We start from the raw sequence: 23,834 nt of genomic DNA, 5'->3' as shown, positions 1-23,834 counted from the left end.
TGACTGAATTGGAAGCTTTCAGGACTCCTTAACTCCCTCAAGACAGACAGCACATGCAGCTTCTAATGTGTCTGCTCACTGTGGTTCTGAAAGCTGTCATTTATTGCTTAGGCACAGTATTGTCCACATCTTTGAGCACTTTGTTAAAAGTTTCTATTATATTGTAAATTAAAGCTTAATTATTTTGGCTTTACTTACCGTTATAGATAGTTTCTGTGTTAGCTTCTGTAAATTCCTTAAATATCATCCCACTGTGAGTTTGAAATCAATTGTGAAAATAGTTCACTGATTTGTTCTCTACTGTTAAAAGTTACTTACAGACAAAACAATGTGTACATTTGAGTGTCAAACTGCCAGTAGGCACACATGGCACTGTCATTGTTCTAATTGTTGCAGGTATTTTCAGAATGTCAGTTTTAAGGAATTGTGGTTTTATATTGATGTTTGGGTGTTTTTTGTTTGGTTGGTTTTTGTTTGGTTGGTTTTCTTAATTTCACTTAAATGTCATTGTTAAAAACGTGTGGCCAAAAAAGTTGCCTGAGATTTGTTACTCTGAAGGCCTCAAACATGAAGCAGTTTCAAAAGAACTGCAAATAGAACTTGAAGCATAGTGGGAAAGTGTACAATCAGTATACAATTGCAAAATGCATGTTTTATGATCTTAAATAATGAATTTTAAGAATATATTTCCATAAACACTTTTGTATGTTACTCAGGTTATCTAACTGATGACACTTGCTATATTTATTTGGTTTTGCATGTACAGAAAATGTCAAACCAAACAGATTCAACGGCTGAAGTGTTGTTGGAAAAGAAAGGAGGTGCAGGCATAATAACTTTGAATAGACCCAAGGCTCTCAATGCACTAAATCTTCCTATGATCCAACAAATTTACCCACAACTAAAGGTTAGTATCTCCACTTCTCCCCATCCACTATACATATCTTATTTGAAACCAATTTTAAAATACAGTTTGACACTTCTTAGTGTAATGATTTAAAGAATGAAAGTCTGTGTGAGTGCATTGGCCAATGAGCTCAGATTTATAGGATGAGAACAGACAGTTTCAAGCAAGTTAGAAAGAGAAAACGTCAAAGAAACAAGCTGTCAGACAAAGTTAAATTTAGCATCTCCGTGGATAAATGAACATCCATATTAGTACCAGAACTGAATTCAAAACAAGCATTTCTATGTTCCTTTAGGCAACACCCAGCTGGTCAGTTGGCACACACAAATTTCAGTCCATACAGTGGTGTTGCCTCTTGATTGGATGCATGTTTTGTGGGGAGGCTTTGTGGCTGAAATAAAAGGTACAAACCATTAGGAAGCAAGGTGCTGTCTGCATCATTCCTTAAATGAGGAATTCATGGATTTACAGGTACTGTTTCCACAAGCTAGTGAAGTACTGTGAGATTTCAAGAATGCAAATAGTGCTTTTTAATTTAATGGCACTGTTTATCATGTGCAGAAACTCATTAGATGCCAGTTGGATAGTTGCCTGCCTTTTGGTATTTTAACAGGTGGTTGTGTTGCAATTTGTGCACTCCTTGAAGAATATTTAAAGAAAGAAACACTTAGTCCGTAGTACTAAGTACCTTGCTTTATTTGAAGCACAGCCTTAAAAGGTGTCATAATTTTAAGTGCAGTTGCTGGTATACAGCAATATCATGTTTCTCTTTTATCTGGGTTCACTTGATTAAGTGACATATAAACAGTTTAAGAGGGAGGGTGGAATGCCTGAAAAAGGCATCTTTTTCTCTTACAGCTGCGCCTCTGCTGAAGTCAGGTACCAGTGCATTTAACTGAGGAGAACAAAAAATCCAAACCCCATAGTCTTTGTACCTAACAAAACATATGTGGACAAGGGGATTTGATCCATTCCTTCACTGGTGTAGATTGCAGTCATTTTGGCAAAACTCATCAAAAATTTAAGTACTGACTTCTTTGCAGGCATCTTAGATTTACACAACTTTCATGATTTGGCCAGAAATATTGTTATCTGTCTTCCATACTCCCAGCTTTCTGCCCCAGCCTTGTGTTCCCATTGGGACTGATGTCAGGCCCTGTTTCAGGAGGTGCCACCTTTCTTCAGAGGCTGGGAGCTCTGCACAGTTGTTTTTCTGAAATACGTGAGGCAGCTCTGCTGATCTCGGATGTCGCTGCTGATAAGGGCTCAGGGGTGGCAGAAAGACGTTTAGCACTCAAACTTCAGTTTAAGACAAACTATTTTTAAGTATGGATTGATTTTCTTTTGAAAAAGTAAAATAAGAACTATAGACAGTATACAGAGAAAGCCTTTTTTTGCACACTTCAGTCTTACATGGAAACCTTTACTTCTTTTTAGGCATGGGAGCAAGATCCTGAAACTTTTCTAATAATTATAAAGGGAACTGGGGGAAAAGCTTTTTGTGCTGGAGGTGACATCAGAGGTAAGGACTATAGTCGTTTAAACATTTGACATATCATTGTCACTTGCTACTTTGCATTTATTTCCTTTGTTTACTGTGACTTGGGCAAACAGAGGCTTGCTACACAACAGTAAGAGATTAGTTGTGCTGACTTCTTATGACACCTTGCTGTGCAGATACTACTTAAATTATTTGTCAGGAGAAAGCTGTTGAGATATTTTATAAAAGAGTAAAAATTGTTATTCATAAATATTTTTATGAATAACTGGTAATAGCAGCCAGTCATTCCTGGGGGGGGGGGTCGTCTTGTCTCTATCTTTCTCTTCCCAGATTTTTATTACTGACAGCTTCTTCACAAAGAACTTGAAGGGTCCTAGTAGGTAGCTCTGATAGCACTGGATAATTTGTGTCTGATGTTTTAGATGGCTGGTTACAGAACTGACAGTGGTGATCACTGTATCTGTGATTATTTTTTAGCTATAAACTGTGGGAATCTCCGAAGTGTGAAAATTTACCAGTAGGTAAACAAGCAGGATGGGTTATTGTTAAATTATGTCCTGCTCTAATTGGCTTCTCATTCTTAGTATTTAGTCTTAATCAGTTTGAAGTGGCTGTTCTATATATTGATATGAAAAATATCACAAACAAGAGTACTAGACATTAGAAGGAGTTCCATAGCATAGAAAAGGGACCACACTCTCACAAGTATGTGACAGTCTCCAGCAAAATACAATTGACTCAAACTTAAAACTTAACTTGAGACTGAACAGTCATATTTAAGTTTGAGCAAATTTTCTAAAATATAATGAAGAAGGATTAAGTTCTGTTTAATTGCTGTAGGAAAAAAACCCACTTATGTGACATTATTTTCTGTTAATGTTACTTATATTTTCTATTAATTATTATTTCTATTATTACTTCTATTAATTATTACTTATATTTGAATTAAACTTAGTTATCTTCAGAATTTTTATTTCTCTTAAGCCATCACAGAGGCAGGAAAAGCTGGAGGTAAACTGGTACAAGAGTTCTTCCAAGGAGAATACAGGCTGAACAACGCCATTGGTATGTTTGATAGCAGTTTCTGAAGCAGTACAGTTTTCATAACACTGGCTTTGAATGTAAATTTACTCTCTCTCTTTGCTAATCTATTAAAGACTGATAACATCATGGAAGTAGTAATTAATTTTTCTTTAACTGAATTTCAGTACCAGTAGTGTAACATCACATTTTTATACCTTGCATGTAGAATTTGTTTCTTTTGTTTGAGCTATTGTGACAGCTACTTTATCCCATCCCATTGTTCTGGGTAGTTATATTTCCTCTGTGGAAGAATTAAGTCTTGGCTGCAGACACTGCAGTTCTGTGGTAAGTATCATTGATCTGCTTCAAAGAAGACCTGAGCTAAAAATAGATAAGTGGAAAATCATTAATATTCAATCAGAAGATCAAATCATGTTAAGGCTTTCCATTTAAACAGACTGCATGAAAGACTAAGACTGCATAACTCAGGCCAGGAGTTACCTGCCTTAGCTTATTGCAAAGAACTAACAGCAAAGACACTGCGTGAAGTTTACTGGGGAAAGAGATAATAAGAAAGGATATTAATTCTTCAGGGTAAAACTCAGGAGTTGAATGTTTTGGTGAGAAGAAACTATTCCAAACATACTTAATACATTTTGAGATTTTAAATATTATATCCAGTGTTAGTCCCTACAGGAGGAGAGGTGAAGGTGTTGCTTACATTGACAGAAGAGCACAGTTATTAGAGTAAGAGTAATTTTTACTTTGTAAAAAGTAAAGTTATTTTTACTTTGTTTGAGTTTCTAGGTTGAGCATGCTTGTTATGTACCTTGCCTTCTCCAACAGGAGGCCAGAAAAATAGTTTAAGGTTTCACATACTTGGAGAAAATATAGTATTACTATAGCAGTTGGACTTGATGATTCTGTTGCAAGGTTACTTAATTTAAAAGTCTGGGGTTGTTTTGTTTTGTGTGGGTTTTTTGTTTGTTTTCTTGTTGGTATTTTTTATTAATTTTAGAGTGTTCAATATATATAATAAATGTAATTACAAAACCTAAATTTTTGATAACTTTAGTATGATTTTATTCCTTTAAGGCTGAGATTTCTGCCTTGTTTGTATCTTATATTCTACAACTTAAAAATACACAGGGGATCTGCTTTCACAGCATTGCTATGGGAAAGGAATGCTACTACAGAAATTTAGTTCAAAGGCTAGCATCTACAGCCCATGCATTAGCTTGTACATTCATGCAAGAACAAAGTTAAAAACACAGTTCTGCTACATTTTCTAACTACTAATTTGAAGGATTGAACTTTTTTTCTTAAACAATGATCTATAGTTGTAACAGAAAAACTAGCAATGTGGATGCAGGGGATACGTGTATCAGCAATCTTTTTGAACTTTGTCTGACCTGAAAACACTGAATACAAAGGCAGCTGTTTCATTCTCAGTGAACATCTGAATCTTTCCACGCATGGTAATTGAAAGCATCGGGGCTTTAGTTTTATGCCTCCTAAAGGCCCCAAGAGATAAAGTTGGTGGCTAATACTGGGATACTTTTAGGACATTATCATCTCAACCTGCCTGCACCACATTCAAGGGTTGTAACATCCAACAGAGTTGTCAAGACAGAACATGTTTGCATTGTCACATTTTGACTGAAACCTGCTAATTCATCTGGTTTTGTAGTAAAGTACTGAAGGGCTGACACACACAGTGCTGTTAATCCAGGCTGTGAGAGGGGGGGAAAGGGCAACTGTTGTGTCCCAATGTCCTACCAAGCTATTTCTAATAGCTAAATTGTCAGGTACTCACATAGCAAACAGTCTGACATTTGATAGCTGTATAATGTTCTCTTACAACACTCACAATGCAGTAAGTCAGTAACTGGTGTTTCTTTAAGAGTTATATGAACCACCTTCATTATAAGTTGATATTTTACTGTTTAAATTACCATTTATTTTCTGTTGCTGAAGTAAGACATGGGGAAACGTGTCATGTGGCAGGTAGCCATAGGTCCACTCTTTTGAAAAAGATGCATAATTGTTTTTCTTTACATTTCTTACAGGCACTTGCAAGAAGCCATATGTGGCACTTATTGATGGCATTACAATGGGAGGGGTAAGTTAAGTACCTTGTTGCAATACCTGGCATAGTTTATTTAAAGTAATGTAATGTTCTGTACTTGAGTCGAATGAAGCACACACATGACATTTCAAACATTGCAAGAATAAAGATCATAAACCTTTATCTCTTGCATGTCAGGGTGTGCTGCTGCTCTTCTAGTGCTGCTGCTGTTCTTTGACAGCTAATACAAGTGCTTTCTCTGAGGATCTGTGCTGAGGAAAAGAGCAGAATCCCTTCACTGCAGGAACCAACCCTCACAAACGTTTTCAAATTATTAAATGGGAGTTTGTAGATCATACAAGAGCTGAGAAGAATTTTCCACTCAAAGTGTATTAAAAAATAGAACTATGTAAAAATACAGGTAAAGGACAACTCTTTGAAAAATTGGGAAAATATCATACAAAGCTACACTTTAAAAAGACATTGATGAGTTCCATATTTTTCCAACAAATAATCTGGAAACGCATCTACTTTCCCACCTCTGTGAAAAAAAATGAGTTATAGGATCCTGATTCCAATCCCCCCACCCTGCCCAAGGTTACACCTTTTAAGTAAATCAACATGGAGAAGACTCAATCACGTTGCTAGTTATACCTGGTGTTAATAATTTTTTCAGCAATTGTTGGCTTTAAACATCATAAGTAGATACTTAAAAGGGCAATGCCATGCTTTTTTACATGCTGAAATGCTGTTCTCTTCAGTTTGACATCTGTTGGATATATAGCAGGGGGTAGAATACAATAATCTTAAATTATTTTCAAGAATGAGTTTGACAGTGGAGTCTGTCCCATGTCATTGCTTAGATTTGTATTGTTTTCTTGCACGTCAGCATGATATGGTTCTACAGTCTATTTAAATGAAGTCTGTTGAAGGTAGGATGTGAGAGGTGGAACAGTACATGATCCATGACCTGTCATGACTCTTCCCTTTCCATCTTGCCTTGCACGTTTCATTTGTCTAATTTGGTTGTGATCTTCTCAGCTGGTAATTTAAACACACAATGCCTTTCTTCCCCTTTGCTACCAAGCCCCAAAGATTTTGGCTGGAGAGCCATTCCCTCCCAGTCTAGTGTACATACATCGTTTCCAGCATAAAGGAGACTAGTTTTGTAGCTCTTCTTGCAGGAAAAGTATTTTATTGACCATAGGAGACCTGAAGGAGATAGGGAGTCCATTTATTTTATGGAGTTTTGAATAATAGCATGGAAAGCTATGAGTGAGCCAAACTGCTCATCAGCTGATGTCTTTTCAGAGGTCCTGTAGATTGCTCGTTATGATTGTGCCCTAAGCAAGAGTAGAATTTTGTCATTTGAAAGGAAAGTATATTTTTGGACTGAAAAGAGCATAATGGAGTCAAATGATCCTGCATTACTGAGATCCTCTGTTAGTTCTCTTTCCTTTAAAGAGCTTTTAAAAGACAGCAGTTAGTCCGAAACTTTAGTTGGATAACCAGATTTTAGTACAGGATACCCAAATTTCAGTGGGACTTTGACAGAGTAATTGTCATTAGGGTTTGAATGAAAGTTTACTTGCTTATCCTCATATTATAGTAGCAATTGTCTTTGTTTATGGGTAGGGATCTAAGTTTTGATTGAGCAAGTACGCAGCCTGACTTAGGGGGAAAAGCAGGTAGGTCTCAAGTTCCAGACTACTTCTAAACCTTTTTTGTTTGTTTGTTTATCCTTGAGTGCTGTTTGATTTGCACTTGTTAATACAGCTGCAGTTTACTCTGAGATAAGGTACTTCCTGCAGGAGTGCACCATCAACACACTTCCCCCCACCCTCTGGCAGTACATGGGAGCACCTACTGATGATTTAACAGGGGAGGTCAGCAGTAGTATTTCTCAACACTGATTTTTATGTATGTGCTTTATGTTAGTTTTGAGTTATCTGCTACACTTCTTCCTTTCAACCACCTCTCCTGTCAGATTTGTGTTGATTTCTCTGAATGGACCAATGCTTACATAAGACAAGTGCTTTAGCTCCCACCTTTCCCCCACCCTCTTCTCTGGCCATTTTCAGCACTGACACATCTGACAGCCCCATCCCAACTGACATTAACCAAACTTAAAGCTTGCAGCAGCAGTTTTCTAGTGTGGTACAAATAGGTTCACTGCAGTGGTTTTTATAGGTTAGAATTCTAGAAAAGCCCTTGAACTTGTCCCAGTCACACTGTCACCTTGTTCTGCTTGCTGTAGAGAACTGTCCTACTGTAATTCTCCACTAGAACTGCATTCCTACGAAGGAGTTACTTTGTTTATTATGTAAGGAGATGCTTTGTTGAAAATCACTCAGTCACTGGGTTCTGTATTTTTAACACAAGCAGGTCATATTTCATCTATTCCATATGCTCAAGATCTGGCTATCTTAATCCCTGCAAGTCAGTAGGAGCTGGGAACATTTGTCACTTACAAACTACAGTAAATGCCTTTAAAAATGTACATTCAAGCCCTTGGCTTTAAAAGCAAGTAATTTTAGCTTGGGCTTATGAGTCAAGGGACACTCCTTAAACACTACAATTTCTCTATAGACCATTTATCTATGAATGAAAATGCAAGCAAACCAGTCTCAACCTTGCTCAAAAAAGCAGCACTAAGCACAGAGTGCTTTGTTGTTCTAATTAAAAAAAAGTTAAAAATCCCATAAGTGTATTAGAAACTCACTTATTATGTGCTTAGGTAGTTGCTGCTGATGCACGGATACCATAGATCTGTGATGGTGAGACCTGGAATTGTTCATCCAAAAACTGAACTGGTTCCCCTTCAGCATTGTTGGCTGGTGGATGGCTCTGAGTGCTTCGTTAGCCAACAGATGGGGCTGTGGAGCTTGTTCTCTGCACCTGCTTGTCTGTGCTCCTGGAGTTCATCAAAAATTGATATTCAGTATAAATCTATCTTTTCATCTTTTTGTACTTATTTTGTACTTATTCAGAGCACTAAGTTCAAGTGACAGATTTGTTTGATGAAGCAAAGATGACTGCATTTTAATGAAAAAATAGCAAAATGGGCTATAAATACCACATTTACTGCTAAAGGGTGTATATTATTGAAAGGAATGTACTGGGCACGTACTCTCATGTTGCTAAAAGCTACTGTTCAGATTATTTTAGTTGATTTATATCTATGATTTTTTATTTCTTTGAAATTTGATACCTGAACAATAGACAAGAAAGGTAGAGTTGGGGTTTTTTTTATATTATTGTCTGCCAATGACATCCTGCAAATGACAAATGACCAGAAATGGTTGTCTTGGTTCTAGAAAAGTCCCAGTCATACTGTGAGTTCTTTGGAGATGAATAGAAGTGTGCTTTATAAGCTCAGTCCAAAGCTAGGGTTTTAAATAGGGGTTTGGCACAAAATATATTACTGCGTCAGATACTCTCTAACAGACTAAAAGGATTCATAAAAATGTATTTGAAACCTGTTTCAGAGCCAAATAAAGCACACTAGACAGATTTAAGTGGTAGCTTTCCAGTGATTTGGCTTAGAATTCAAGGTGAATATATGCTAGCCAAAAAAAAAGAGAAAATCAGGGCATGGACTTTGGAAGTTGGTGTTTTTAGGCAAGGTCTTTTGCTTAAACCAAGACACTACATTTAAGTTACTTACATAGAATATCTTTAGGGTGACTATTGGACAGTAGAATTTTTAAGAACTGTGTGAGTGTTAGTCTCTTGTGTAGTAATGTGAAATATGTTAAGGTTTAGACTATACAGCCATGGGGAGCCGAGAGGAGCCTCAGGATTATTCTTTTGCACTTGCAGTAGGGTTAAGTACAGCTAGATGACTGCTTAGCTGATTTTCACCTAATGTGCTTTGAACTCTCCAACAGCAGCAATCCTGTTGGTTTTTCTAGATGTCCCACCTGAGTGCTTTGTTATTCTTTCAAGCTAAGATTCCCTAGTATATAATTTAAGTCTTTAATACATATAATCAATATATTGTCTTAGTCACAGCTCTCTATGGACATTTTGAGATACATTCCTTGCTCCTAACCATCTCTCTTTAATAGGGATAAGGATAGTTATTCAGCCTTTACTATAGATTAAGTCTCTTGGTCTTCCTGCAATCCTCTGGAATCTCTCCCATTTGTGTACTTTACAGTTCATTGCCAGAGACCAGACAATATTTCAGCTGGAGGATTCATCAGCACCAAGTAGAGCAGAATAATTATCCTCCCTATATTACAGAGATATTCTGGCACAAATAGTCCATGTAAATAGCAGCTTCTGAAAGCATCCTGTGTTAGGAGGCCACCACTTCTAGTTATTCTCAAAACTATTACTCTTACCTCTTTCCTCCTTGCAGAACATACACTTCCATCACAGTACATGTCTTTATTGCTTACCTTTTACCAATTTTTAAATCTTCTTCCTTGAACTGAACTCACTTGTCAAAGAATCTATCTTGCAGATCTACCCTTTTCCTCAGAGACTACAAAGGAAACAAAAAAGTACTCCTTTTCTCTGGATTTCAAGAAACCTAAGTGCCGTATCAGGTGGCATTGGGCTGATTAGTCTGCCCAGGTGTACTGAATCTGGGCTGAGCAGATTCCCACCTCAGCCCTTGGCTGCCTGCTGGTACAGACTCTGCCGTAGTGTGATACCTTCAGTAGCTCTTTTCACAAGAGCATTATATTATTTGTATTGATTTCATGGTTGCTGTAAACCCCTGAAAACTGTCTAGGGATTTGTTCCATAGAAAACATGCTTGTCATCTCTGCATTTCATTTGGCTTTCTTAAGTGCAGGTTCTTTTCGTTTGTTAGTTTCTCCAAAGCGAGACTGTTTTGAATCTTACCCTTCAAAGTGTTTGCCTTACTCAAAAGGAGATTGTAAATTATAGAAATCTTTGTTATTTCATCATCCAGGCAGATAATGAAAACATCAAATAAAGTGTCATTAATGAGTAGTTTCTGCCTGACCTCAGCTGGGGTGCCCTCTCGGTTTGATGGCAAACTGCTGGTAACTCTTAATATTCTTTCAGAGGATGGTGCCCTCCATTTCCCAGTGATACCATCCAGGCTGTGTTTCCCTACCTTGTTAGTGGAAGGAAGCTGTGTATCAAAAACATTGCAGTTCAAAGCACAAAGCTTTTTCAGAATGCTGCTTATTGAGTGACATCATTTTAATCAAGGCCTTATGCAGGTGTTCCAGAGAAATAGATGCAGCCAAATTCCTGAACCTACTCTATGGTTTGGAAATATTCATTCTGTTGTGCATCTACCTGTGCATCACTTCTGGAATACAGAACCAGAATTACTGCATCTGTCTGTGTTGCAGTAGAAGAGTGACTTAAGTACCTAATAATTAGCTTTAGTTCTTTTTCACATTAGTGCCACTTAATTTTCAGCAATTTTCCAGATGCTGACATAGTTAGATTGTAAATCAGATCTCAGGCCCTGATCTGAGGGACTTGGAGGCCTAAATTTGCTTTGCTGAAGTTTGCATTTTTCCTCTGTATTATTATTCTCTCTTGCATCATGTAAAATCTTTTTATCTTAGTAATGATTTAAGAAGAATTTGACTTTCGGGGAAGGATGACTTTTTAACCCTCCTTAGGAATCCTCTTCACTGTTTTAAGCCTTTTACCCTGCTTTAATCAATAAAGACTTGTCAAAAATTTCATTAAGAATTTTTTTTAGTGAGTTTGCAGTTTTCAATTTTAGCATGGCATATTCATGAAATTTTACCTCACAACGTTATGAAAAGGTTTTATAGTTACACGAGTTTGTTCAGAAATGCTTTGTGCATTTCCAACATTAACTCTTTATAATAATGTTCTGAGACTTGTGGGGAAAGACTAGATAGAGATTTACCTCATATGTGTAATTTTTCTTGGTAGCAAAGCTTTTCAGTAGGCAAAAGTATATGCCTGACATGCAAAATATTACATTAACTGCAAGTGGTAGTGAAATCAATCAGCAGGTTTTGAAAGTGGTTAAAAAAAAGTTAATCCCCTGTGCTGTTATGTGTATTTAGGAATGCTTACTGCCCAAAGAGTGTGTTGGCATTACAATAGGAATTGGCCTGCTTCCCATCACTGCCTTGTATGGAAAAAAAAACTTGCTCGTTTCTTAGCTATTTGAGGTTCTTGAATGGAATAAATGGCCAAAAGCTGTGGAGGAGTTTGCTCCAGAGGTATTACATGAAGTTGTCACATTTTTTTAGGAATCAGTATTTCTAACAGAAATCATTCTCAGTCACAGAAATAAGAATTATGTGAAAAGAAGGCCAGTTGCTAAAGTAGAGGAACTTCTTAGAAGAAAAGATAAAGTCAATTTTCAGGAGTGTTTTAGAAGTATTTTTAACTTCAAACTGCTTGCACGTAATTTAAGCTGTAATGTTTTTTTGTAATGCTTATTCTAGTAGAAAAAAAAAATTTAAGAAGTTTTACAATTCAGTATTCAAAATATCAGCCGCATCTGGCATTTTTCTAAACTACTAAATTGGAATGTTATTGAGGGGAAGATGTTCAGTCAGTATTTTGTTTGCTTAATATGTTGGTTATTTTTTAACAAATATGTATGTTGCCTTATGGAACATACAGGAGTGTTCTGAGAGATGTGGACCACATTCATCAAAGAAAATGAGTGTTACATATGCAGTACAAGTTGAAGACTTCACTGAGTCTAGAAATGTAATTCACTGTGAACATCTTCCAACAGCTACATTAATATGATGTTTTATTGAGCAATGTTGTTAGAGACTTGCTATAGGTACCACAGCACATCTACCAATAGTCACAAATGTCTAAAATTACACTGTAGGAGGATTTGGTCAACAATTCTTTTTATATTAATATTTCTTATCAAGTAAATTACTAGTGATGTCATAAGAAGATTTTATGTCACTCATTTTAGTCAACAGAATTTTAGTACACAAAAGAGCTAGAGTTGACCAATAGCTGTCCTTATGCTGCCCCATTTTTACCCAGATTGTGGCTATAGCTCTTTAGGAATGTTCCTTTCACTACCAACATACCTGTAAAATTTCTGACATGCATCTGCAAATAATATTTTTCTTGTTTCTTCTAAAATATGTTTTAAAAAGTTATTAAAAAGACCTCAATGTTGTATTTAAGTTATATACTTGTAAAATGGAATGATTTGGTGCTTTGACTGCCTGATGATCTGTAGTCAGGACCAAAGCAGCGTATGGAAAAACACACCTTACACAAATAAAATCCTGTATTCTCAGGCATCACAAGTTAGGTTCTGGGTTACAACTGGCTGGACTGCTGCAGGAAGTGGGAGGAAGAAAGGGAGGGAATGTCTCAAAGATTTCCTCAGCCTGAACCTGCCCACTCCCCAAAGCAGTTCCCAGCGGTGTAAGAGGCGAGGAGGGTCTGCCCTCGCCCTCTGTGCCATTTGTGGGTACGGACCTCGACCACACGGAATCTTTCCTTCTGAGCAAGTTGCCTGACATTGCTATCTCTTCTTTCTGACTAGTGAAACAAAACCATTGTGAACATAATGCCTGATGTTCACCTATTCTTTTCCATAAAAAGTATTTAAATAAAAATTGTGAGCCTGTGTCTTAAACCAAACTTAAAATCTCGTAAACCACTGAATATTGGCACTTCAGTTTATTTAGCTGAAGTGATTGAAGGCTGAAAGAAGGTAGGAAGTGTAAAGACAACAGACTGCTTTACTTCATTATGATCTCCCTTGAACTATGAGCTGTTAATAGACAATCTGTAGAAAAAGAAGCCAGACAAATATGATAGGCTGCAATCATTGCAGCTACTACATAAATGCTTAAGTTAGGTGTCTTTTGGTATTCCTCAGGTGTATACTATAAAAGGGAGGGGGAGAGCTCCCCATTTTCCTTCACATTGTAATATGTCTTCCCATCTACTGTTTGGTTTTGTTGGTTTTTTTTATTTTATTTGCTTTTAGGATGTATTCATTTAAGTTGTGTGAGTATAGCTTTTACTCAAAACTGTAGAGAGCAGCATTTGAGACTAACATTCAAAAACTAGGAAACATTAGAATTAACCATATATAAAAAACGCACTTTTTTCCCACTTGTGATACAGTTTTTAATTAGAGGAATGTGTATTCACAAGTGGATATTGCTGTTCATTTGTGGTTTAATTTGGGATACAAATTCTATTGCAAACTGTAGAAATTTTGCTTATTAGTTATTAACATACATATCAATGGCTTGGGGTGACTTCATGAAAAGTTCTTATTTTACATAGCACTTCTATACTGTAATAGACATTATTACCCCTTTAACCTTTTTTTAGAGATAGGAAACTGATACACTGAAATGTCAGTGCTTCTTGGGACTTCTCCCAATCCTTACTCTTTTTCTTCCTTTTTATAAATATGTCATGCCTCTTGTCAGCCATCATGCTCTGAAACTTGAACATCTTTGGATTTGTTTTAATTTATGCTCTAAAATCTGTCCTGAAGTAAAAGTAATTGTCATACTAAACCTAGATAAGCTGCTTTCCAGTTTTCTCCCTGCCTCTCCCCTCTCCCCCTCCCTCTGGTAACTCATGCCCGTGTACCACATAGAAGCTTGTGGCCTGCTTTGTGCCAGTGCTTCAAAGCTGCAGGCAGCTTTTACTGTGAAACAGAATACAGATTTTGCAAGTGCAAACAAATGGTTGTGAGATTGCCTTGTGCACCACTTAGCTTTTGCAAGGTAGGCTGTTGCAAACAATGCTGAGGCAATACTGACAGGGCTCTCTGTGCTGCTGTTACAGCGTGTTTACCATCTGGCGCCTGGGTCTGCCTGCTGGGCCCTCCCCTCTGATCCCTGGGATAAACGGTGCTCTTCATTTTGTAGCTAATCGGACTATAACAGCAGCAGCTCTTGACATCAACAAAAAGTAACCACCGAAGGCTCAAGGATTTGCGCCTGATGTTACTCCCCAAAGGGTTTATCATAAAGCACTGTCTTGAAAACAAGTGTTTAAAGTTATGGGTCAGTATTGGTACAGAAAGGAAAACTCTTCGTCTCCTCTTTCAACTCCACAATGACTGAGATTTTTGCTGGCTTGTGCACAGATTTGTTCTTTCCAGAAACAATCAGACTATTTCTTGCTAAAAGTTCCACTATTTTTCTCTAAATCTAGGCCTTCGTGTACATGCCTAGTCACATATTGAGAGTTATCTCATTATTTCCCTCTCCTTCCCTTTATTATAGATCAAGGAATAAAAGTTCTGAAGAGAATTATCTTTGCCTGCTTCTCCATCCTTTCATATTTCTGCTCATTTTTCTTAACTCCGGAAGAATTTGAATGCTCATTTTCTCCTTGAGTTTGTTTTAATCAGTCTTACACTTTTTCTAAGCACTTTCTCCAGGGAAATAGAGCATCATTACAAAATCCCCTCAATTCACTCCTGTCATCCCAAATAAATGTGCTGCTGTTTAAACAAAGTTCTGTTGCACATGCCTGTCTTCAAGAACAAGAAGTGTTTCTTCAGTTTTAAGATAAAACATAAAAGCCTAGTTATGCATTGATGCAAGTTGCTGAAACAGGTTCCCTCCCACTTGTCTGCCCTTCCTGCAGACATTAAGATGTCATGAGTTGGACACAGAAATTTCTTGCAGTACCTACATTTTTTAGGTGATACAGAGAAACAAAGGGATAGAGCTGTCTTCCAGAATTTTAGAAACAATAAAACCACCATACTTACTGTCTTTCTGAACACACATGGCCAGTTATATATAGGGAAACAACACTGGGATAAAAAGAATGCCTTCAAATTTAACACTAGAAAAAGTTGCACTTACCAGTAATTAATTACTTTTGCTATGGGCTTTTCAGATCTAGGTCTTATATCTTCTGTTTTCTTTCTGTTGCAGCACAAGTTTTGAGTCCATAAAAAGTTGTGCAGATTATGATAAGTACCCTAGTAAAACCAGTTTGAGATCACTGATAAATTCAGGCTGGTAGCAGAAAGATCAAACCAGGACTTCTAAAAATTCAGTCTTTTTGTTGATAACTACATATTTTTTTCGCCAAATTTCACTTTAAGAAGAAGCTGACCTTATTAAAGTAGTTGGATCAAGTTTGTTTAAATACTTAGGGGTCAGAAGAACAAGACTGAAACATCAGGTATTATTACAGATAATCTGTTTCTAGTCAACTCATTGTGCTTCTATGTGTCAGTAGGAATTTGGACTGAGAATCTCTTAATATGTAATCTGTATATGGATATTAATATTTGATATTTAAATCATATTACATCAATATGTTTTAAAATACCACACTAAATGATTGAAAAGTTCACAAACCCCACTGGTTTTTAATGGTATTTTTTAAATACTTGCACAGAATTGACTTACGTGTCATCAGCCAGAGAAAATGATATTCTAGGTCCAGATTGATCTGTTACATTGCACTGCTCTGGTTCACGATATTGTCTTGTCTGTTAGTATCTCCAGATAAAAATGGATTGTACTCTTTGGAGTGGTCCATAACATTAATGATGAACGTAGATTAATTTCTGTTCAGTTTAAGATTTGTTGTGTCTGGATAATGCTCTTACATCCATGATTTTTGATCTAACGTAGCTCTAAGCTCCTGCTGCTTCCTCAGTCAACTCCACTCACTTACTGTGCTGCCAACTAATGCTTTGGAAAATATTTTTACTGCACCTTGGCTATTCTTTCACATCTGTATGCAAATATATTTGCCCTTTGTTGTCTTATGCTCAGTTTTTTACCACATTTCCTTTGTGGCTCTGGCCCTACCAAGAACTGTATTCTCATGCAGTTGAAAATGAGAGTTACAACAGGACTTTGACTGCAGACAGTATCAATATCGGTATTATCAGAAAGGTGTTTGCTTGAACAGCTAAAAATTCTTTATCAGCCTAGTGAAGGTGACACAAGTAACATTCCTGAAGGCCTTTTCTGTTTATGTTTCTTTTATTCTGTCACTTAGGCTTTGCTAGGCATTAATTTCTTCACAGTCTGAGTTGGGTTATTTAGTGTACAGACAAGTGTGATGTATGGTTTTGCTGTGACACCTCTACTTTTCTGTATGTGAACAGATGTTTACATATATCATTCAGGAAGGGAATATTTATTTTGCTCTGTACAGTTCTCTGTTGTGATGGCCCTAAATTTCTTAACTTCCCTAGATGTGATGAATTCTCTGATTTACTATTGTGGGTCATTCTCAACTTAAGGTAATACAGCCCTCTGGCCACAACTTAACTTGTAAGATTTATAGTAGCTCTATTCCATTTCTCCATCTATCAGTAATTTGCACGTTGTTTTTCATTAGTAAAATACTTGTCATAAGGTTCTGTATTTGTCATGGGGAAAAAAAGGAAATCAATGACAAATTTTCTACACACAGTCACATAATGACTTTTGAAATACAGCACTGAGTAGGCAATTGTGGGCATCGGAAGTAAAATTCAGATACTCAAAGTGCTTTTTCATAAGCTTGTTGAGAAATTCAGATTGAACTGCCTGTAAAATTATGTGCCTCTCTGAGGTGTGCTGAGTCTAATAGTTGAGTTCTACCACATTGTTTTTTGTAGCAGTAAACCTGCATTATATGGGAAAACTGTGGTTTGAAAGTGTTTCAAAATGGCTTTTTGTGGTCCCTGTGCTTTCTTCTTCCCAAAATCCCCCATGGCCAGATCTTATCTCTGTCCCAGGAATGTCCTGGAAGATACCAAGAAGTCTTCTCATTGGACCTTTAACCCCTGCCTGCGATTGGGTGTTTTGTAAGACCCCTGACCCCGTAATTGGTCACTCTGTGAATCCTCCAAAACCCTATAAATGTAACCACCTCATCAATAAGCTCTCTCTCGCCTCCTCTCCACGTGCTGTGTGCTGTCTCTCCGGAGCCATGGGACCACGTGGGTGGGGGGAGGGGTGAGCACCTAACCCCTCCATGCGTCCAGGACCCTGAAGAAACCCCTGGAGCTGGAGTAACCCCTTCCCTATCCACCTCAAGCCTTCGGAAATGGAACCCCACAATGGGAGGAATGCACCCAAAGTTTTTAAGATTAATATCTTAATATCCACGTAGGAATAAATCTGTAATTTATAACCAAACCCCTTCATGGCTAATCTATGTCCAGTAATACATTGTCAGATCACCATTTCTGCTCTTGCCTATGTTTTTAATTAATTCATAAGTAAACCCTACGGAAAGGTAGTTGTCCTGGTTTAACCAACTGGCAACTAAGCCCCACAGAACCGCTTGCTCACTCCCCCACCAGCAGGATTGGGAGAGAATGGGAAGGGTAAAAGTGAAAAACCTCATGGGTTGAGATAAAGGCAGTTTAACAGGTAAAGCAACAGCCACCCACACAAGCAAAGCAAAGCAAGGAATTAATTCACTGCTTCCCAGTGTTCAGCCATCTCCAGCCATCGCACATAATGATGAGTTGGGAAGACAAACACCATCACTCCAAACATTCCCCCTTCATCCTTTTCCCCCCCTCACATAGTGTGGAATATCTCTTGGGTCACTTGGGGTCAGCTGTCCCAGCTCTGTCCCCTCCCAACTTCTTGTGCACCCCCAGCTCCCTTCGCTTGGTGGGGTGGGAATCAGAAAAGGCCTTGATCCTGTGCAAGTGCTGCTCAGTAATAACAAAAACATCTCCGTATTATCAACACTGCTTTCAGCAGAATCCAAAACACAGCCCCATACTATGAAGGAGCTACTGTGAAAAGAATTATCTCTATGCCAGCCAAAAGCAGCCCAGTAGTTTGAATTGGTTGCTTGTTCATTTCTTAATTCTCCTTAAGTTCTAGTCTCATTCTTTAATTATTCTTTACCAAGTTCAAACATTCAGCTATCAGTGGGAAAAAAAAAAGTTCCCAGCCAGTACAAGCCTGATTCACCACGAGAATGTATTATCTTGGAAAAGTCAAAAGGAAGATATTAGCTTCAGTATATATTTTAAGATCATGAAAGGTAGGACTCTGACAAGGCAGGATATACTGTATTTTAATAAAGGCATTATAGCACCAAGCCTTGTATGTGTAAATACTGGAACTATCTGGTGAAGTGAACACAGGCCAACTGCAGATACTTGAATAGTGTGAAGGGCCTCCTAGGTGGGGCTCTACACATGTAAGATTTCAGTTAAATTAAAGAAAAAAAATCAGAGAATCCAGAAATGGAGGAATGCATTTAGACTTCTGACTGGAAGAGTTTAGGGTTAAGGTATATTAAACTAATAAGTATCTGTCATCTGTATTAGATCTAGAAGGTTAGACACATACAGTGAACATGTTAATGATTTGGGAAGTTGCAAATAAACACAATAAAGCATATGATGATCACCAGTTAAATAAGTTACTGGGATCTGTACCCTCAAAGCATTAAGTCATTTTCTCTCCTAATTTTATTGTAACATCGGATTATTTAGAAATGATCTTCAAAGAAGTAAGGACATATTTGCACTGCTTTCTTTATAATGGATAAAAAGAAAATACAGTTTCAATCTTTTAAATATACATCTGAAATAAGGCTGTTATCTATACTATAAAACTTTGAAGGCTGTCTAGAAAACAAATCCAATTATGGCTTAAGCACTTGAGAAAGTGAAATCTGATTTAATTACTTCTTTCAAAAGAAAATTACATCTTTCAGCTTTCTATTATTAAAACTTTACAGTTATTTTTATCACTCTAAAAAAAAAAGAACAAGTTTGGAAGAAAAGCTCCCTTTATGGAGTTCACACTCGAGTCTTTGTTACTTAATACTCAAGCTAAAAATTTAAGTCCTTATAAAAAATTCAGACTGTCTAGAAAATAAGCCAGAAAAAATGCTTTATCATAGATGGTATTTGTGTTTTTAGATATGGGATTAGAACAAAAATTAATTTAATCATTAGAGCAAAATGGGCATGATTTTTTAATTTCATTATCTTTATAAATAAAGGTCATCACTATTGCTGAACATGGGTAAAAATAACAGCAGGCCTTACTAAATGCAGTGAAAACATGCTATCATGACATTTAAAAAGTTGGAAGTTATGAAGTCACATTTCCATTTAATTTAAGAGTTCTGGAGCTGTTCTAGGAGTGAATGCAGCTTTACATGTAGCTTTGCATTTGCAAGAGAGCTAAATACAGGGGCACTGCTCTTGGTGCTGCTCAGATAAGATGTACAACCTATGACCAGCCCTCAAGAGAAAGGGCTGAAGGACAGATAAGGATGAGACAGAACATGGTACCCTGTGCAAATAAGATTCAGGTGTTTGCTCAAATCCCATTTGCCTCCTTGGAATATCAGTACTTCATGTGTACACATTTGACTTAGTTTCTGAATATAAAATCCAGTATGATAACCAGCTGCCTTAAGGGTGCATTTCTCAGGAAATTAAACTGGAATCTTAAAAACTTCATACACCTATATTAAAACACGAGACTGGGAGATATTCATTTTACAGAAAAAATTTGAAGATGTTTTCAAATTTAGTCATGTATGACTCTAATGGAATAAACAGTGACAATTAATTTCTTGCTGAGCAGAATTGTAAGAGAGGCCACGGAAGGAAATGAATGTAATTTATATTAAATTGAGATAACTTTTTACAATTTTAGTGTAAAACCCACCCAAAGATCTCTGTAATAAGAAAAATAAAAAGATGTTCTACTCGCACCTTAAAAGCCTGTCAAATATATACTGCTGGCCCAAGAGAGTATCACCCAATTAATCCCACTGGTTTTGATGAAAAGTATGAAATGCATGAAGATGTTTATGAAAACTAGTAGCCTTAGGTGGGTAAAGTACTATTTTTCTAGTATTTAAGCCATTAGAAATGTTATTTAAAATCTATTATTTCTTCATTAAACACTGACTTCTTTTGGCCAATGATATTTAAGATATCTTAGTTTTAACATAAAAAATGGATAGGTAGAAGGACTTAACCAAGGGAAATTTAACAGTGAGGAACAGAAGTAAACTTAAACAGTGGAAAGGAAGAGAGAGATAATATTTGTATGAAGGAACTTCTTGTGAAATATTCAGTAGAGGGTTTTGTCTCCAGATACACTCAAACATGCATTTCTATTAACATGTATCATGTAAATAAACTTTGAGAAGTGAGACCTCAATATGTATGTTGTGGTTATGCCCTGTAATCTAAATATACTTGGATTACTTCAAATATTATTACTAAGTAGTAGTAACTTTGTCAGATTACCATTTTTCTTTATATTTGCCAATTTGCCTCTTGAACATTTATCTAAATTAAATTAATTTTGTGTGAAGTGAAAATACTTTTTTTATTGGGCCTTGCTGCTGCTCACTGCCTAAATCAGAAAATATGTGATAGACAACAGCAGAAACTCTTCTGCTTTTGAGGGAAGTGTCTCATCAGGACAGGCTGCTAGAGAAGAAGGCTAGATACTTAATAATGTGAATTCCATTTCTGATTTGGTGAACACAAGTGCCCAGCTTAAACAGTGGGTTTCTAGCCACATACTTTGAATTTTAATCAGTAATGCTGAAGGCTTTTCCTGTTTAAAATACTTCTGTGTTTATAACATAGGTAATTATCACATTAGAAGAATAGTTAATTATTATTTCTTTTAGAAGTATTAGAATGAAAAATTTGTACAATTCGTGTGTTGGCTTTTTTTTGTCGGTGATTTCAGGTACGTGCAAAAATTATAGATGGAGTGACATTAGCAAAGGGATACCAGCTCTCACAGTAGGCTAATGCAGATAACAGGGTCACCCATTTCTGTTGCTGTCACCTGAGGGTTTTTGAAAGTAGTCTCTGTGCAACTCATCAGTCTTTCAAAGCACAGAATGCTATTTCAGCCAAATCATAAAGATAATATGATGCTTTGTTAGTGTTTGAACTGTGAAAGACCTTTTAATATTTTGTTGAGATGCACATGTTAAATCTACTTTTATTTAAATTGTAGAGCAAAGCAAGAGGTGTGTTACATAGGGTTATGATTACTGGTAAAAATAATTTTATAACTGTGTCCTTTGCTCCACACACAGGGAGTTGGCCTCTCAGTTCATGGACATTTTCGAGTTGCTACAGAAAAGACACTTTTTGCAATGCCAGAAACAGCAATAGGTAAGCATTTTAACAGATTATCACATGTTAATATGTCTAAGGTTTCACTGTTTGTGTAATCAGGATGAAACTTCTTTGACTGAAAGCTGTGGTGGTAATGAAAGAATTTTAAAAGGGAATTGGAGATGACCATATATGGAAAGTATTTTCTATTAAATTAATGGAAACTTAACTACATTCTGGGAGTTCATCATTAAGGTTCCTAACTGTCTAGAGTGATGCAAAGACTGTCAGGATACAATATTTCAGAAACAGAAGCAGATCCAAGAAACTAAGTCTCTGCTACAGATGTAGGCAGATGAAGTCTGAAGATCCCAGTGCAGCTACTTCAGCTTTACCTTGGGGGCTCTGTGAGTCCAACTGCCTGTACTACACAGCTGCTCTGCAGTGTTAATGAGACAGATTTTGAAATTCCAGCTTTTCTTATAGATTATTAATGCAGGCCCATTACAGTTGTGCAGAGATTGTGTCTAGGTGAGATCACAGTGTCTTCAGTAGTATCGGGTTTTTTAAACAGCAACATGCTCCTTGTGTTTTCTAATGTTTGATCCTACAGTTTTTTTGTCAACTCTGAGATGTACAAAAGAAAATGTATCTCAGAGCTACATGAAGATGGAAGTATGGCTCAAGAAAAGTCAGTCAGATTAAAGGCAACCCTCCTGATGCAAGTGTCAAGGGAAATAAAACATAGTAAACCACCCAAATATAAGGAAGCTCATTATCATTTTAACTCCTGAAAAAAAAATTAGAGCGATTCGTGCTGGCTGATAAATCTCATGTAATTTTTCTGAACAAGCAAATTTGGGATGAGAAAAGCAAAAGCTATTGCAGACCCCCAACTGTTTTTTATGCTGAAGGAAAACTTGGTAAACTAAATATCTTAAGCATTAATACAACATGAATGTGCTAAACTCTGAATTTCATAATCAGTTATTGTACATGAAAGCCGTTTGAAGGAAACAGTTGTATTTTTTTAAAAACTAAACAGAGAAGTTCTTTGACATATAAAATTATTCTAATCATAAAAGTACCTTCACTTTCTTCTTCAAAGGTAAAGATATGAGTAGCTTTATATTAAAAAAAATTCTGTTCTTTACATACATTTCTTCTGTTGCCAAGGACTTACTTAAACAAAAATAGACTGTGAAGACATGTAAAGGAAAAGCTTAGAACTTGCTTAGGAAAGAAAGTAATTAAACCCCTTTTAGGATCAATTAGAAGTAAAACCACTGAAATCTGTTTGGATTTAAAGGCTTAGCTCTTTTGATCTCTGTGTGTACTCTTAAAATGTCTAGCTCTCTAGACACTGGATTAATTGATTTTTTCCTGTGTTCACTTATTTCAGTAGGCATGACACCTTTGCTGTGAAATGAAAACAGCATTCGTTCAGCTGCTACATTTTCACACAATCATTCTGCATTTCTACACCACCGTAAATAAAAGGATAGAGATAAATATGCCACTTTGCAAACAGAAAGAAAAGGCAGTTGTAGATTGTAGGAGTTTGACACAGATAATACAAAGCGCTGGAAAGCAGCTTAGGTGTAGGAGGGTGTGAAAAAACTAGTGGTGGGAAGAACAAAAGACGGAAGTATATTTTAAGAGGTGGGCTTTGAGATAATGTTGTATTAATAATGGATACTTGCTTGTATATCCTTCCTAAGTTTTTAGCTTTCTAGAAGTCATTTACTAATAAATTTCCAACCCCCTCTGCAGACAAGGTAAGAATGTAGTAGCACTGCCTTTATTTTATGCTTGGCAAATGCAGAGTTGCACCTTTGGGATTACAGCAAAGAGCACAGACTGCAAGTCAGCACCACAGGCATAGGCTTGTAGCCTGGTCAGTCCAGCAGTAACACAGCTCTTCTCTTATTTAAGTAGGAATTTGAGAAATAATTGGTAAATACTATCAAAAGAAGTGGAACACATGAAGGGAACCCCAGTAGCAAGGAGAAACATATGAGAAGTATTGTTGAGAGAATTAGGAGGAATATGTAGAACATGGACAAGAGGGGTAAAATTATAAGAAAAACGGAAGACAGGGACATTGAAAAACATACAGAAGCTATAGCAGGCTGTGTTTAGGCAAACAAGTAAGTTTAAAGTGGATTAGTTACATCTTCACTAATCCTGTTTGTAAATTCCTTAATAATTAAACCTTCATTCAATTTAGGTTTATTTTCTCTAAAGCAACTTAAGTTAATCAACTGCACAGTTTATTTAGAACGGATTTCCCTGTGTA

The 23,834-nt window shown here is 36.7% G+C and overlaps 1 protein-coding gene across 3 annotated transcripts in view; it reads left to right on the top strand.

Annotated features, from left to right (window-relative positions):
• The window catches only part of HIBCH (3-hydroxyisobutyryl-CoA hydrolase), a 41,771-nt gene that overhangs the window by 969 nt on the left and 16,968 nt on the right, over positions 1-23,834 (top strand). For all 3 annotated transcript variants that reach the window (XM_027678119.1, XM_027678122.1, XM_027678120.1), the window contains 5 exons: positions 767-907; positions 2,345-2,429; positions 3,393-3,473; positions 5,501-5,553; positions 21,514-21,592. In XM_027678119.1, coding sequence (XP_027533920.1) covers positions 767-907; positions 2,345-2,429; positions 3,393-3,473; positions 5,501-5,553; positions 21,514-21,592 — 439 coding nt within the window. The remainder of the gene's footprint in view (positions 1-766; positions 908-2,344; positions 2,430-3,392; positions 3,474-5,500; positions 5,554-21,513; positions 21,593-23,834) is intronic.

The sequence above is a fragment of the Neopelma chrysocephalum genome, unplaced genomic scaffold (genome assembly GCF_003984885.1).
Source record: "Neopelma chrysocephalum unplaced genomic scaffold, ASM398488v2 Primary Assembly neopelma1_44, whole genome shotgun sequence".
NCBI classification, from domain to species: domain Eukaryota; kingdom Metazoa; phylum Chordata; class Aves; order Passeriformes; family Pipridae; genus Neopelma; species Neopelma chrysocephalum.
Note: the sequence above shows the minus strand (reverse complement) of the source record. Positions and strands in the feature narration are given on the sequence as shown.